Source organism: Microcaecilia unicolor, chromosome 3, assembly GCF_901765095.1.
Source record: "Microcaecilia unicolor chromosome 3, aMicUni1.1, whole genome shotgun sequence".
In the NCBI taxonomy this organism is placed as follows: domain Eukaryota; kingdom Metazoa; phylum Chordata; class Amphibia; order Gymnophiona; family Siphonopidae; genus Microcaecilia; species Microcaecilia unicolor.
In genome coordinates, this window is record NC_044033.1 from 394,524,335 (window position 1) to 394,540,438 (window position 16,104).

Below are 16,104 nucleotides of genomic sequence, written 5' to 3' on the forward strand. Positions count from 1 at the left end.
ACCCTATTCCCTTGACAAACAGGGGATTAAAGCTAACCAGAGGAAACCAATTTTTAATTTTTTTTAAAGCTCCAGGGGAGCCCAAAGGAACTTCCCTCCAAAAGGGAGTGGTGCAGGGGGAGGGGGAGGACCCAACAGGGACCTAGCCAATACTTCTCCAGGCTAAAGCCCATGAGCAATGGCAAAGGCTATAGAGGGATAGAAACATTCGTTCTGTACCAAGTAAGGTCTGTGTACTGAAAGCCAGGAGCAGGGCCCTTAGGCTCAAACTGGAAGTGCAGGCCACAGCTTGCAAATGGGTAGCTGTAGGAGTATCTCACCTTTGTTAGGCCATGAACCATGTTTTCGGAATCAACATGGATCCTGCATGTGCTATCATTCAAGGACATACTGTTTACTTGAATTTGCTCTCTGCTTTATCACCTGGAAAGCTGCGGAGAAGAACACTATCAGGAGCACAGGGTCTCCAGTATCTTGTGTACAATTATGCAGGAGTGGTATGCACTGCAATACATGAATGAGGCAATGCTTGTTGTTTACCTTGGTGGTGAGAGTACTATTAAGGTAGTCTTTCTGGAAGCCCAAGGCCCCTCTTTGTGATAAGCATATGTAACCTGCTGGACAGAGGTATACGGTTCCCGATTGTCACAGGGTGACCCTGAGGGAAGTGGCAACTCGGGACTGAAGAGAGAGAGGGGAGAACAAGGGAGAAGAGAAGAAGATCTGATGATGTATGGATATCTCTGAAGAGGGGGACTGAATTGCCAGAAAACCCGTGAACCGTATCTCTCCGTGCCAAGTTTAGTATGGATGGATTCAGAAGCTGATTTAAGGCTTCCCAAAGACTGAGTATACATCTGCTTTCCAGGGCAAGAACGTGGGACTACACCTGATACTGTCAAAAGGGCTTGCGGGGAATCCTACTCGGGAACTGAAGAGGAGTCAACTTATTACCCCCATCTGGACGCTTAAGCTACGGTCTGCAAGGGTGAAAGAAGGGGGAATTTTCCTTTACGGTTCAAAGTTAGCCATAAGTACATAAGTATTGCCATACTGGGACAGACCAAAGGTCCATCAAGCCCAGTATCCTGTTTCCAACAGTGGCAAATCCAAATCACAAGTACCTGGCAAGATCCCAAAACAGTACAATACATTTTATGCTACTTATCCTAGAAATAAAGTCCATTTTAATAATGACTTATGGACTTTTCTTTTAGGAAGTTATCCAAACCTTTTTTTTAAACCCCGCTAAGCTAACTGCTTTTACAACATTCTCTGGCAACGATTCCAGAATCTAATTACACATTGAGTGAAGAAATATTTTCTCCGATTCGTTTTAAATTTACTACTTTATAGCTTCATTGCGCGTCCCCTAGTCCTAGTATTTTTGGAAAGAGTAAATTGATTCACATCTACCCATTCCAATTCACTAATTTTATAGATCACTATCATATCTCCCCTCATCTGTCTCTTCTCTAAGCTAAAATGCCCTAGCCGCTTTAGCATTTCCTCATAGGGAAGTCATCCCATCCCCTTTATCATTTTTGTCGCCCTTCTCTGTACCTTTTCTATTTCTACCATATCTTTTTTGAGATACGGTGACCAGAACTGCACACAATATTCAAGATGCGGTCGCACCATGGAGAAATACAAAGGCATTATAACGTCCTCATTTTTGTTTTCCATTCCTTTCCTAATAATACCTAACATTCTATTTGCTTTCCTGGTCGGTGACTCCTAATGTGGAACCTGGCATTACGCAGCTATAGTTCAGGTTCCTCTTTCCCACATGTGTCACTTTGCACTTGTTCACATTAAACGTAATTTGCCATTTGGATGCCCAGTCTCCCAAGGTCCTCATAATTTTTCACAATCCTCTTGCAATTTTACAACTTTGAATAACTTTGTGCTGTCAGCAAATTTACTTACCTCACTAGTTACTCCCATCTCTAGATCATTTATAAACATGTTAAAAAGCAGTGGTTCAAGCACAGACCCCTGGGGAACCCCACTATCTACCCTTCTCCATTGAGACTACTGACCATTTAATCCTACTCTCTGTTTTCTATCTTTTAACTAGTTTTTAATCCACAATAGTACACTACGGTCTATCCCACAACTCTCCAATTTCCTCTGGAGTCTTTCATGAGGTACTTTGCCAAACGCCTTTTGAAAATCCAGATACACAATATCCATCGGCTCACCTTTATCCACGTTTGTTCATGCCTTCAAAGAAATGTAATAGATTGGTGAGGCAAGATTTCCCTTCACTAAATCCATGTTGGCTTTGTCTCATTAATCCATGCTTTTAAATATGCTCTGTAATTTTGTTCTTATAACAGTCTCTACCATTTTGAATGGCACCAACATCAGGCTCACCGGTCTATGATTTCCTGGATCATCTCTGGAACCTTTTAAAAAAATCAGTGCTACATTGGCCACCCTCCAATCTTCCGGTACCATGCTTGATTTTAAAGATAAATTACATATTACTAACAATAGTTCTGCAAGTCCATTTTTCAATGTTTCCGTTTTGGTCTTAGTCAGTGAAGGATTGGGTAGAACTCAGGCACATGGTAGCCTAATTGCTGAATTAGTAATTTCTTCTCAGGACAGTATTGTAGTCGTTTAATTTCACATACCTATATATATTCATATATCTATTTTGTGTAATAATTAGTATTTTGGTGTACATTGTATTTTTGTATCTTGCTTGCCATTTGCTATTTTCATATATATATATAATTAATATATGTATTTCCACATTGGCATTATTATTTCATTGGGGACAGCCTAACTCAGATCCCAAGGGCCACTTTGGATACTCTCATACCTCTAACCAAAGAGTCCACATTAATTATTATCAGTGATTATCTGACAAAATAGCAGTGCTTACAGGCCTAGATCTCAAGATCTACTGCACAAGCTCAACCACCTTATTTATCACATTTGTATCCCACCTTTTCCCACTGATAGCAGGCTCAAAGTGGCTTACAAAAATATTGTAGCAAGTTACAATGCAAGAAGTACAATTTTTCAAATTTAGCAGAATTTATCTGCTGGAAATAGAAAAATTCCAGAGTGCACCAGCTCATTCACCAGTCCATATACCAGTGATGTTCTTGGAATAGTTCAGTTTACTTGTATTTGATATACTGCCCATTACAAAATAAAGGTATCTAAGCGGTTCACAAGTAAAAATATTTTTTAAAAAAATGAATGAATGAGAAAGAGAAGAAAAAGTGGGAGAATAGGTGGCCTAAGTTACAATTAATTTCAAACTGAAAAAAGTGGAAGGGGATAGGGCAATATTAATGGATAGCATAAGATATGGAATGGAGGGTAAGAGAGCAGAGAACAGGACTCAGGGACAAGGTTTATAGCAGTTGAGACCTAGATGTGATGTCTCTCCAGGTCACTTTATCCAGTTCCATCTGCTGGTAGGAAAGAGAAACAATCCAGTGGTATAGACTGGTTTAAAAGGGACAATAAGAAAGCAGCATTACAAAAACCCTACCAGATACAGAGCACCAAAATACTCTCAAGTGCACCTACATATTTTCACCTAATATCTCCAAAAAAGCCCACTGGCTAATTTCAGTTGTGCAGACATTGAACGAAAGAAAAAAAAAAAGGAAAAGGGGTTCATGGATCACCATCTTCCCTGAAAATACACAATGACCCCCCCCCCCCCCCCCCCCGGATTCTATAAAGGACACCCAAATATGGGCGTCCAAAGTTGTGTGGAATCCTGAGATGCATGTGCAACATAATTGGTTAATGAGCCATTAACTAGCAATAATTGGATGCTAACAATTATTGCCATTAACTGGCACCAACTAAATGTTGCACCCACAAACACCTGTATGCTATTCTATAACACTGGGTGCCCAAAACCCATACTGTGCAACCCAAAAGGGGCTGTGGCTTGTCCATGCCACTAATTTGGGCACAGTGCTATAGCATACTGAGGATACACAACCAACTTGAGCGCCAGGATTTACACCTGGTTTCAGCAGCTGTAACATGCCTTAACACCAGATCTCTTAGATGGTAAGAAAGATAGTCGATTTTAAAAATATTTTATTTATTGCATTTACTATGCCTTGATGGTTCTGCACAATGAACAACTGCATATACAACATGGGGCTATTATCTTCTCACTCTGATGTGGTAGCCATCTTTCACATCCACTGAGCTATGACAGTTTACATTTTGCAAACACCATTAATAATGCAAAATAGTTCCAATTCTATAAATGCCACCCAATACTGAGGCTCACTCTTCCTTTCCTTCATCTAACTGGTGCCAGCAACATACCAATTAAGAAACTTGGGGCTGTGTATAATTAATGTGTTAAGTCTTGCTGCAACCCAAGAGCACTTTCTTCGGTGATAAGGCCACATCAGGAAACACAGCTGGATGAAGTAGAAAATCCAAATAACAAGGTAAAAAATGTATAGGGAACATTCCAGAAAGTTCAACCAGAAAGGAACTAGAGGAATTTAGTTTTATGTCTGTGCAATCTCCTACATCTCTGGGGCAAGTGGTGAAATAATATTCCTGGCAAAAGGCTAGCAATGGCAGGTTGCCCATTATGTGTCTCTGGAAAAGGAGGCTGCTATTTTCTATATAAAATGATGCACATTTAATTACCTCACTAGTTACTCTCATCTCTAGATCATTTATAAATATGTTAAAAAGCAGTGGTCCCAGCACAGACCCCTGCAGAACCTCATTATCTACCTTTCTCCATTGAGAATACTGACCATTTAACCCTATTCTCTGTTCTATCTTTTAACCCATTTTTAATCCACAATAGAAAAAAAAAAGACATGTCCCTCTAACCACAAATAACACAATGTATTAAAAAAAGAGAAGTAGGGGTAGACCAAATATGAATCCAAAAGGTAGGTTTATTCTCACATTAAAAAAAGAAAATCAAAAGACTTGACGCAATCCTGTGTTTCGGCACCAACTGCACCTGCCTCAGGAGACAATGTCAATTATCTCAACCACTGACGATAACGACACATAAATGGGCTTGAGAATCCAATAATACAGTATTCAGTGAAAACACAAGAAGGTATCGTCACAGCAATAAATGAAGTACTTTGTCAAACGCCTTTTGAAAATCCAAATACACAATATCAACCGGCTTACCTTTATGTACGTTTGTTCACCCCTTCAAAGAAATGTAGTGGATTGGTAAGGCACGATTTTCCCTTTACTAAATCCATGTTAGCTTTTAAATATGCTCTGTAATTTTGTTCTTTATAATGGTCTCTACCATTTTGCCTGGCACTAACGTCAGGTTCACCGGTCTATAATTTCCCGGATCACCTCTGAAACCTTTTTTAAAAATTGGCATTACATTAGCCACCCTCCAATCTTCCAGTACCATGCTTGATTTTAAAGATAAATTACATATTGCTAACAATAGTCGTGCAAGTTCATTTTTCAATTCTATCAGTACTCTGGGATGAATACTATCTGGCCCACGCGATTTTCTACTCTTCAATTTGTCAAATTGCACCATTACATCTTCCAGGTTTATAGAGATTTTATTCAGTTACTCTGACTCGTCAGCTTTGAATACCATTTCTGGTGCTGGTATCTCTCCCAAATCTTTCTTGGTGAAGACCAAAGAAAAGAATTCATTTAATCTCTCCGCTATGGCTTTGTCTTCCCTGAGTGCCCCTTTTACCCCTTGGTCATCTAGGGGTCCAACTGATTCTTTTGCCGTCTTCTTGCTAAAAAATTTTTTAGTATGTGTTTTTGCCTCCAACGCAATCTTTTTTTCAAAGTCTCTCTTTGCCTTCCTTACCAACCATGATCAAGTATATAATATGTTAATTGTTGATTTAATCTTGAATTGATAATGAATGTGACTGTTGGGCAGACTGCATGGACCATTCAGGTCTTTATCTGCCGTCACTTACTATGTTATCAGCGCTTTGCATTTGACTTGCCATTCCTTATGCTGTTTCTTATTATTTTCAGTCGGATCCTTCTTCCACTTTCTGAAGGATTTTCTTTTAGCTCTAATAGCTTCCTTCACCTCACTTTTTAACCATGCCGGCTGTCATTTGGCCTTCCTTCCTCCATTTTCAATATACGGAAATTAATTGGCTTGTGCCAGGTAAATAGATAAAGCAAAGTTATTTACCTGTAAGCAGGCGTTCTCTGAGGACAGCAGAACATGTACATATGAATGACAACATCTGACGGAGACTGGTGTCGACGCTGCCCAGCATATCTCTTTAAGAGGCCTTTGGCAGCATCCCACTGTGCATGTGTGGGTGCTTTTCCACCCAATGCACAAGAACAGGACAAGCAGTACAATAATATAAATTGAAGGAATACAACTCCAAGGGGAGGTGGGAGGGCATGTGAGAATGTATGTCCTGCTGTCCTTGGAGAAAAACTCAGGTAAGTAACTTTGCTTTCTCCGAGGACAAGCAGGACATTGTTTCTCGAATGTGGGAATCTCTAGCTACCAGTTTCACCAAAAGCAACAACATTAGGCCAAAAGAAACTCGCGATGAGTCCCTAGAAAAGCATATAACCCAAAACTATATATATATTGGCATTGAAAGTCAGCCTGGGACAGAAGAAAACGGGCCTAGGAGGGCAAGTTGGATTGTAGACACCAAACAATCTCTGCAAAATTGCTTATCTAAACCGGTTGTCATACTGGGAACTCTGCTCAAGGCAGAATTAAGATGTAAATGTATAGACAGAAGCCCACGCCAAAGGCCTGCAAATCTGATCTATTTGACCTCAATAAGAGTACTGACGCAGCCATGGCTCTGAAGTGTGGGCCATGACATGACCGTCCAGAATCAGCCCAGCCAGGGCAGAAGTGAAATAAATGCAATTCTCAAGCCAATTGGACAGCATGTATTTGCTAATATCTGCCTCCTATCTGTTCAGATTAAAAGACAAAAAGTGTGGAGGGGGGGGGGGGGGCGTGTCAAGATGGTGGTGTGACCAGACGGTTTGTGAGACGCTGCTACTCTGCTGGAATTAAAGAATAATCCTTTACCTCTTAAAATTATGCCTCATACCAAACGGAAAGGGACGGTGAGGTTAGTGCCCCCGCCTTCCTCAACTTCATCCCCGATCCAGCCGAGTTTGGAGCGCTTCTTCGCCAGGACCTCCCAGGTATTGAGGGGAGTGGATCCCATTAGTAAGGGAATCTGGAGAAGCGGAGCCCTTACGGGGAGATGAGACATCCCTCTCCCCTCCCTCGACGTCGCTGATCCCTCCGTGCCCACCGTTAGCAGCTTCGCTAAAGGGAACCCGGAACGCCACCGGAAGTGTGACGGAGGTGGAACCCAGTGGGGGACTAGCGTTGCTACAGAAGTCGCTGAGGTCTGAGGCCCAAGAATCACTTGGAGCTTCAGAGAAAATTCCGGAGGTTAATCTAGAAAGGATTTGGTTGATGTTAATCAAAATGGACTCAACCCTGCAGAAATCTTCAGGTGAAGTAAATGCTCTTTATACTAAATTTGAAGATTTAAAAAATACAGTGGACTCAGTTAAAGAGGAATTAGCCATGCGAGTTACACAGCTGCAAAAAGATGTTGAACAGTTTCAAGAATTTAAGCTACTGTAGCTAAGGATAATTTGGATATTCGTAGATTATCAATAGAAATCAAACAAAATAAAACATGGATATTCGTAGAAAACATGGATATTCGTAGAAAACATATATATCCATACAAAACATGGATATTCGTAGAAAAATTGAGCAGATGGAGAATTTCAACAGACGTTTGAATCTGCGCCTTCTGAATTTTCCCAAGCTCCATGGGCCTAGTCCACTGGAACTATTCAGAAGATATTTAACAGAAAATTTAAAGATACCACTGGAAGCTATACCTCCAATAAATAAGATTTTCTACTTTCTCCTGATCAACTGAAATCCTTTCTAGACTTAAAACAACTAAAATAACGTCTGTTTAAATTGTGTTGGAGGATTGCAAGTAGCCTTAAGTTATAATTATTTTTCTTTGTAATCTTCTCTAATTCATTAACGCCCTCACTCAGAGTGTGGTCTAAGAAAGCGGAATAATTGTGGTTTAAAAGTGAACTAATATTCTTTGATTTTTTTCTTTTGTTCTTATTTTCATCTTACTTTTCTTGTATCTTAATATTACCTTGCTGTATTTCAGTTGACAAGTGTACTCTTATTAAAAGAATTTAAAATCAATAAATATAAAAAAAAAAAAAAAAAAGACAAAAAGCTGTGTGAACTGCCAAAAGACCTTAATCCTCTCCAGGTAAAAAGCCAAGGATTGCTAGAAGCCCAAGATGTGTTTTTTTACAGGGATGGCCATGAGGTTTGGGACAAAATGCTGGTAGGACTTATAACTGATTAAGATGGAAATCCGTCAGATCCCTAGGAAGGAATTTAGGATGCGTACAAACAACCACTCTGTTGTGATGAAATTTCATGTAAGGCAGATCTGCCACTCCACTAGGACCTAAAGCTCATTAACACTGTGAGCTGAAGTGACCACCACAAAAAAAAAAAAAAAAAAAAAAAAAAAAAGAGACCTTCCAGGTCAGGTACACCAGATGACAGGAATCTAGCGGTTCAAAAGGAGCTTTCATCGATGCTGAGGTCCCATGACACAGTTGGAGAATTGAAAGGGGGGTTTGTCAACAGGAAACCTAGCATGAAGAGAACTAAAGAATGTACAGACATGGGCCTACCCCATGTCTGTATATGTATGCTTACTTCCAATTTGCATTGGCGGGATGAAACCATAGAAAAAGTTCTATTTTTTCATTGCCTACTCCTCAAGGGAAGAAATCTTTGACTCTGTTTTGTGCTTCTTTAGCCTATCGAGCAACTTAAATTTGGAATGATCTCGCAGAGGATTTATAAATCTTGACTCATTATCCTATTTTCGAAAACATATAAAATGTTTTTGTTCCATAAATATGTTTTAGCATTTGATTTATTAAGCATTTTATGGTGTTTTATGTAATGTTATTCGCTAGTGTTGTACTAGTTGGAATTTTTATTGTAATCTGCTTAGAATTTAATATGGTTTTAGCAGAATATAAATTAAAATGTTATGCTATGTTATGTTATTTTACTGAAGTCAGATTCTATAGGCTACTAAGGGAGAAATGCGCAAGCCAGAGTCATATCTAACACAGCTCCTATGAACACCAATTGTTAAGATGGGCACAGCAAGGATTTGGGATACTTTATGATGACCCCTAGTAGCCCCAGCACCGGAATAGTCATTCACATTAATTCTTTTGCTCATTCCTCTGATGTGCTCTTGACAAGCCAATCATCTGTTTAGGGGAACAGGTGCACCAGTGTGCGTAGAGATGTTGTGATAACTGCTAAGCACCTTATAAATACCTTTGGTGCTGATGCAAGGCAAAAATGACAGTATGCAATTCTCTACTTAGAATCTGAGATACTGTTTGGACTGCCTTCAAATCTAGAGAGCACAGCCAATCTCCTTTTTGAATCATGTTGACGCCAAAGATTTCACCTACTCATGATCAGGCACTGGACCAAAATATCTTTAGATTGGGGCAAAAAAACAACATAGGAGCCAACAGTTCCTTCTATGATGAGCAGCAATTGGGATCTGCACACATTCACTGCTCTAATTGGTGTTTATAGCGCTCAATGGGTAGTAAAGAATATGGACTGTATGAACAGGCACAGACAGTATAGGCTGTATCATATTTATTTCACTTTTTAACTCTTAATACAACTTCCTGACAGTTCTTCAGTTTCCACAAAAAACACACGACAAAAGCATTCCAACAAGAACATAAGAATAGCCATACTGGGTCAGACCAATGGCCCATCTAGCCTAGTATCCTGCTTCCAACAGTGGCCAATCCGGGTCACAAGAACCTGGCAGAAACCCATTTAGTAGCAACATTCCATGCTACCAATCACAGGGCAACAAGTGGCTCCCCCATGTCCATCTCAATAACACAGTATGAACTTTTACAGATTTGGGAAAACATTCAAACAGATTTGTAGAAAGGCTGTATGTGATTGGGGTATGTTTGGAGAGAAACAGAGTGTTTTTGTATGTGTGGGATGGTAAATGGACTTGTGGGTGTGTGAGACGGTTGTAAGGGTATGTGTGAAAGGGGGGTACAGAGCTATGTGAGTTTGGATAAAAGTGGGGGAATGGATGTGTGCTTTTGGGTAGGTAGGTTACATGGGAGGGATTCCATGTGAAGTTTGGGGATGATGTTGTGAGGCATGTAGGGAGTATGTATGGAGGAGCATGATCCTGTTTGAGACATGTGGGATGTGTATAGGGGTATGGGAAGTGTGGTTTTGGGAATATGACTGTGCTTGAAGGTGAGGTTGTTATTGTGGGGTGTAGTTGGGGCAGATGTACTTGGGGAGGGGTGTGTGCGGACTGAGAAATGTGGAGGGAGGTGGCTTTGAAGACTTTTTGGCACCATCAATCCACCAGCTGTACCAGTTATTTGCCCAGTCTCTTTGGAACAGTGGGTGAGAAGTTTGCAAACCCATGAGTACAATGGGAGCAGGTATGAATGTGTTTGTAAGTATAAGGATAGGGATGTGAGGGTACAGGAATGTGCATGATACCTGTGTGGAGGTGGTGGCTTTTAGAGGTGTATACAGGGATGGGGACAATGGGAAACCCATGGATATCCTCAGAATCTGCGATGTTAGTGACAAAATAGACATTAATAAAGCGGAGATGGAAGGGGACAGATCCAAAGTAAATGGGGAGGGGATGGATTAGAAGTGAATAGGGACAAGAGGGGATGTGCACACCTTGACTCAGAAACTTGAAATACCAACACCTCAGCAAAAAAAAAAAAAAAAAATTAAACAAAACTGAAAAACCTTAAAAATTTAACCAAGTAATATCTATAGTATTGTGCTAAATTTTAGTTATAGGATACATTTTATGTTTTGTTTGACTTTACAAGATCCATTAAATGCGAGTTAGGGATGGGGAAGAAAACTGTGGGGATGGTGAGGTTATAATACCAATATGATGAGGATGGGGTGGAGACAGAAAAGAATTAACTGGGGATGGGTGGGGATAGGGACCAGATTATATCTTCGTGCTGACCTCTAGTTACTTTGAAGATGTCTTGGTGCCATCCTTTGGCACAGAGCACCACAGCCAATGAAAGTCAGGTAAAAACTAAATGAAGCAGCTGGCAAAGTACTGGAAGGTGGGAAGGGGAAGGAATTTTGGAATGGAGGTGGGTCAATATTTTCCAGTCTGTTTCCCATAGAAGGCAATGGGGATTTTCTTGTACGCCAAATCTGGTGAAGTTCCTTCCCATTTTTGAGTATTACTATGTCTACAGATACACAGATATTGACCCCTTTTGTATAATTCTTTCCAATATTCTGTATGTTTCAAAATATTTTAAAACACTGAGAATCTGATAAACACAGATTTTTGACCAATTCTGGATTTTTTTCTTTCTTTAAGAAGTCACTCTGTGACAATAAGGTATAGGATTGGTCTCAGCACGCTGGTCCCTGAGGAAAAAGTATAACCCGGGCACAAAGGAAACAAAAACAGATTTATATAGTAGGAAACAGTGAACAGCAAAGACCACAGCTTTCAATTTCCCACCCAGAAAAATAACAAGCACCTGATTTGTACAGGAATTTGTGGCCAAATTTCTCTCTATTAATTAAGCCTGGAGGTGCTGACGGGCCCCACTGCTTCCCAGGGCTGCCAACTAAGAGACGTGCCAGGAAATGACTCCTGTCATCAGGAGGGTTAAAATTTGCAATTCCTGCAGCCAAAGCAGGAAGTCTTTGAAGTCTCCAGCTGCTACCCTTGTAAACATTATATTAAATAAACCACAGCTCCAGCATCTTCTAATCAGTATCCCACACACAATATTGTTTCTGCGGCTTGTAACAAATGTTAAAAGAACCAACATTCCAGCAGGTACAAGGGCACTATCAGATGCCAACTTGCAGGGCAACTCAAGGATGGATGACTGGCTAGCTGGCATGCATGCTTCAAATGAGTTCAGTGGGCAAAATGACAAACACAAAACAACAGAATTGCAAAAAAGGCAACAGAAAACCAAAAACCTCTCCTAGAAAGAAAGAAGCGTTTTTTATGTTTTGTTTTTAAACAGACAATCTACATGCTGCCCATTTGAAGATAGCTGTGTTTGAGAGGGGGAAGTTGGAGGAAGTGCAAGCAAGAAAGAAAACAGTACAAAAATTGAATCTGTGCCCATCAGGGCAATACCAAATTACATCAGCCCCAAGGTAAGCAGGCAGACCCTTACACTTCCAAACTACAGGCTAAGAGCAGGAAAGGATATTTCTGTGACTCAGAGTTCCCACCCTTGACTTCCCTGCAGGGGCAGACTTAAACTCCCCATTTCCCAGCTATTACAGGCGCTTCCTGCTCAAACACAGCTGCACAACACAGAAACACAACTGTAGTCACATAGCAAGTGCTTCTGTAGCTCAAAATATCAAGGAAGTTTTGGTCACCAATACGGACAAAAGGAATTGTGTCATAAGATTTAGAGGTGATCAACTAACCAAATCACTCAGAATACCCCCCCCCCCCCCATCCCCAATCAATAGATTTTTTTTAACAGCACTGGACAGCCACTAAAAAAATAATCCCTGCAGCCAAAATTAAACAATATAAATATGACAAATCAATATTTAACAGTACATTTATAGGAGGAAACATACAGATGCTTGATTTTGATGTAACTAGCATGCACAGAAGTGCTACAGAAAACAACGCTCATGCTTGCATTGGTTTGTTGCTCTGTTCACCTAACATGCCCAAGCAACACCTTTCACCTAAACCAGAAAAACATAAAGCATTAAACACATGTGCGCTAATACAGGGTTCAGCCTACAACGCTTAACTAGCCTCTACAATGCTAAGGCAATAAATAAATAAATAAATAAATAAAATTATATATAATATAAAATCTCTGTTCACTTACTGGTTGAACTACTAGATATAAAAACAGCTCCAAAAGAGACTGTGATAAGTATTTTGAGCTAGAATTCATATTAAGGGCCATCTCAAAAGATGGCGAGCGAGAGAGGCAAAATGACATTACAAAAAGAGAGAACTATAAACACGAGATGTAAGATCTTAATTCTCAGCCTGTCGGGCAAGGAAATCTTTCATCTCCTTTATATTTCTCTCCCTTCCCCTGCCAAAAAAAGAATTTGCTATTTAATTTTTTCACAACTATTTTCACTGGCTTTACCTTGCTCCTTAGAAAATATCACTACACAAAACTAGCAAGTAACATCACATTTGCTAAAAATAAAAAACACAAAGAGGAAAAAGAACTTCAGTGGCTTAGGTCACGTCTAAAACACGGCTTGGACTAATGACCTGCTCAACTTCATCAGTCCTGAAAAAACCTCCTATATATTTGATTCCATAATTATTTAATTTTATAACATGTTTTTCTTATTTCAATATTAACATCCAACACAATCAAATTCTCCCAGGTACTTATCTGGAACTAACGCTGCAACGCTCTACAACATGGCTGTTTCACCCCAAGCGTAATTATCATGCAGCACATTCAGTACACCCGGCGCTCAGTATATTCAGTCTTTAATTTTTTTACCATCAGATCAATTGTACCAGATGCAGTGGTGAACTGGATGGTTGCACTTTCCTACTAAGCAGGATTGCCAGATGGAACTCTCACATAAGAAGTCACTTGACAAACCAATTAGGATTAAAGTAAAAGGCCATGACGACTTCACAATGGACACAAAAGAACAGGATGAGTGAACCAACTGCCCAGGGAGCAAAGCCTTGATATAGGCAGAAGAAGAAGGATCTATGGCCAGTCTCAGGCCCTGCCCTTAACAAATGCAAGCCTTTGGAGGAAGAGAACAAGCAAATTATGGGTGCATCTGTACCCCTTTCCCCCATAGGTCAGGAACTCAAGCAGCCATTCCTCTCCCCCTCTAGAAAGAGCACACAGAGTCTATAATGCTATCCCAAAATCTAATCTCCCCACCCCCTCCACATCCCAGCTGCTGTCAGTTGATTCTGTACACCCTTCCCCTCTGGCATCCAAGAAGTATCAGCTCAATCATCCCCCTCCCTTTAGTGGTCACAAGAATAGGGCTGCATTTTAATCATAATTAACTGTTCGATTAATGATTAATAGCGATTAAAAAATAATGTATTGCATTGCAGCGTCTGGGATTCATCACCTCCTCCACTACCCCACCAGTCTACCTTAAAAAGTGGTCTTCTCTTGCTCCTTGCCTGCAGCAGCATTACACATATGCTGCCTGTAGTTTGGTCCAAAGCTTTCCCTCTGGCCCATCCTGCCTCCTCTGACAAGCTTTAGACCAGGCTACAGGCACTATAGGTTCAACTTTGCTACTTTCGGGGACCAAGAGAAAACTATTTTTAAGGTAAACCGGCAGGGGGGTGAGGGACATCAGCTGTAGACCCACGAGCAGGCCTGAATGGGTACATAAGTACCGCCATACTGGGAAAAGACCAAGGGTCCATCAAGCCCAGCATCCTGTCTCCGACAGCGGCCAATCCAGGCTTCAAGAACCCGGCAACCCCCCCCCCCCCCCTAAAAAAAATTTAATAATGTTCAATGGACTTTTCCCTCAGGAATCTGTCCAAACCCCTTTTAAATTCCGTAAGGCCAGCTCCAGCAACCCTGTGCCACTCATGGGGGTGAAAGAGTGGGGGCAGAGAGAGAAAGAATGGAACCCAGGAACGAGATAATAGACCTGATGGATGAGGAAAGAAGAAAAAGAGAAAGATGTTGGATCTGGGGATAGGAGGGAAGGAGATTATCAATCCTTTAAGAAAGGGAAGGGGGATGGGATTTGATATACTACCAAATAGAATAGATATTTATTTTGTACCTCAGGCAATGGAGGGTTAAGTGACTTGCCTAGAGTCACAAGGAGCTATGGAAGGAAATAAATAAAATTGCTTTTTAATCCCAATTAAAAATTTTAATTAAAATGCAGCCCTACCCAAGAATGCAAGCATAGAGTGGCAGAGAGCAGGGTGGACCTCCTGAGTTGCTGATCTGACCCTACCTCATCTACAGAACACCACAGGCTGAGGAGAGCAACATCCATAACTCCAGTCTCCAGCTCCCAACCATTACCTTACTATGTCAGAACAGCCACAGTCAATGAGGCATCGTGAAAGGAACAGTTTATGTTGTTAAGTTCAGAGGCTCACCTCAGATGTTTGCTTTTTCCTCTTTTGCCGTTTTCCAAAAATGCAGGCCAAGTCTGTTTCACTGCGAGAAGACAGATCCTTTCCTGCAACAGAAAGCATGCAGGTCTGGTGAGCCATGTGCCATTGGGCACGCCAACATCAATATTACCTCACTACATGACACTTTCATTGCAATCAGTATCTTTTGGTCACTCTTATTTCTGCACATCATTAATGGAAACATGAAAGTTTTTTAAAAACCCACATTTTTCTATTTTTGAAACTTTTCAGTATTTGTTGTATATCATCCGATTAAAAAATGCTAAGCAACAAGAACTTGCAATGATATTTATTTATTTTATTTTTGTTACATTTGTACCCCGCGCTTTCCCACTCATGGCAGGCTCAATGCGGCGGGCAATGGAGGGTTAAGTGACTTGCCCAGAGTCACAAGGAGCTGCCTGTGCCGGGAATCGAACTCAGTTCCTCAGTTCCCCAGGACCAAAGTCCACCACCCTAACCACTAGGCCACTCCTCCACTCTACAAGATACCGCATCTTTCAGCTTGTGTGAAAATTTAAAAATCGACATGCTACTTCTGAAACAGTCAGCCGACATATTGAAGGATTGGAAACTTCCAGAAATGTTTACGAAATTCCAGCAGGATCAACACAGTTATGAGCATATGTGATTTCTCTGGTAGAACCGAGGATCCAGGCTGGAAAGAATACGAGCATACACCCCAGGAGTTCCCTGACCACTAGTGTGTATTTGCCAATACCTGTATGACTCCAGTAGCACACATTCCTGTTGTTCCTTTTCTAAAGTCTATGTGGAATCATTAGAGAACAGGCAGTCTCTAGTCTCTACTTAAGCAGCA

General features: G+C 40.8%; 1 protein-coding gene across 1 annotated transcript in view; it reads right to left on the reverse strand.

Annotated features, from left to right (window-relative positions):
- Positions 1–16,104, reverse strand: part of PINX1 (PIN2 (TERF1) interacting telomerase inhibitor 1) — a 268,784-nt gene that overhangs the window by 152,990 nt on the left and 99,690 nt on the right. The window contains exon 6 of the mRNA XM_030195563.1: positions 15,246–15,328. Within this exon, the coding sequence (XP_030051423.1) occupies positions 15,246–15,328 (83 nt within the window). The remainder of the gene's footprint in view (positions 1–15,245; positions 15,329–16,104) is intronic.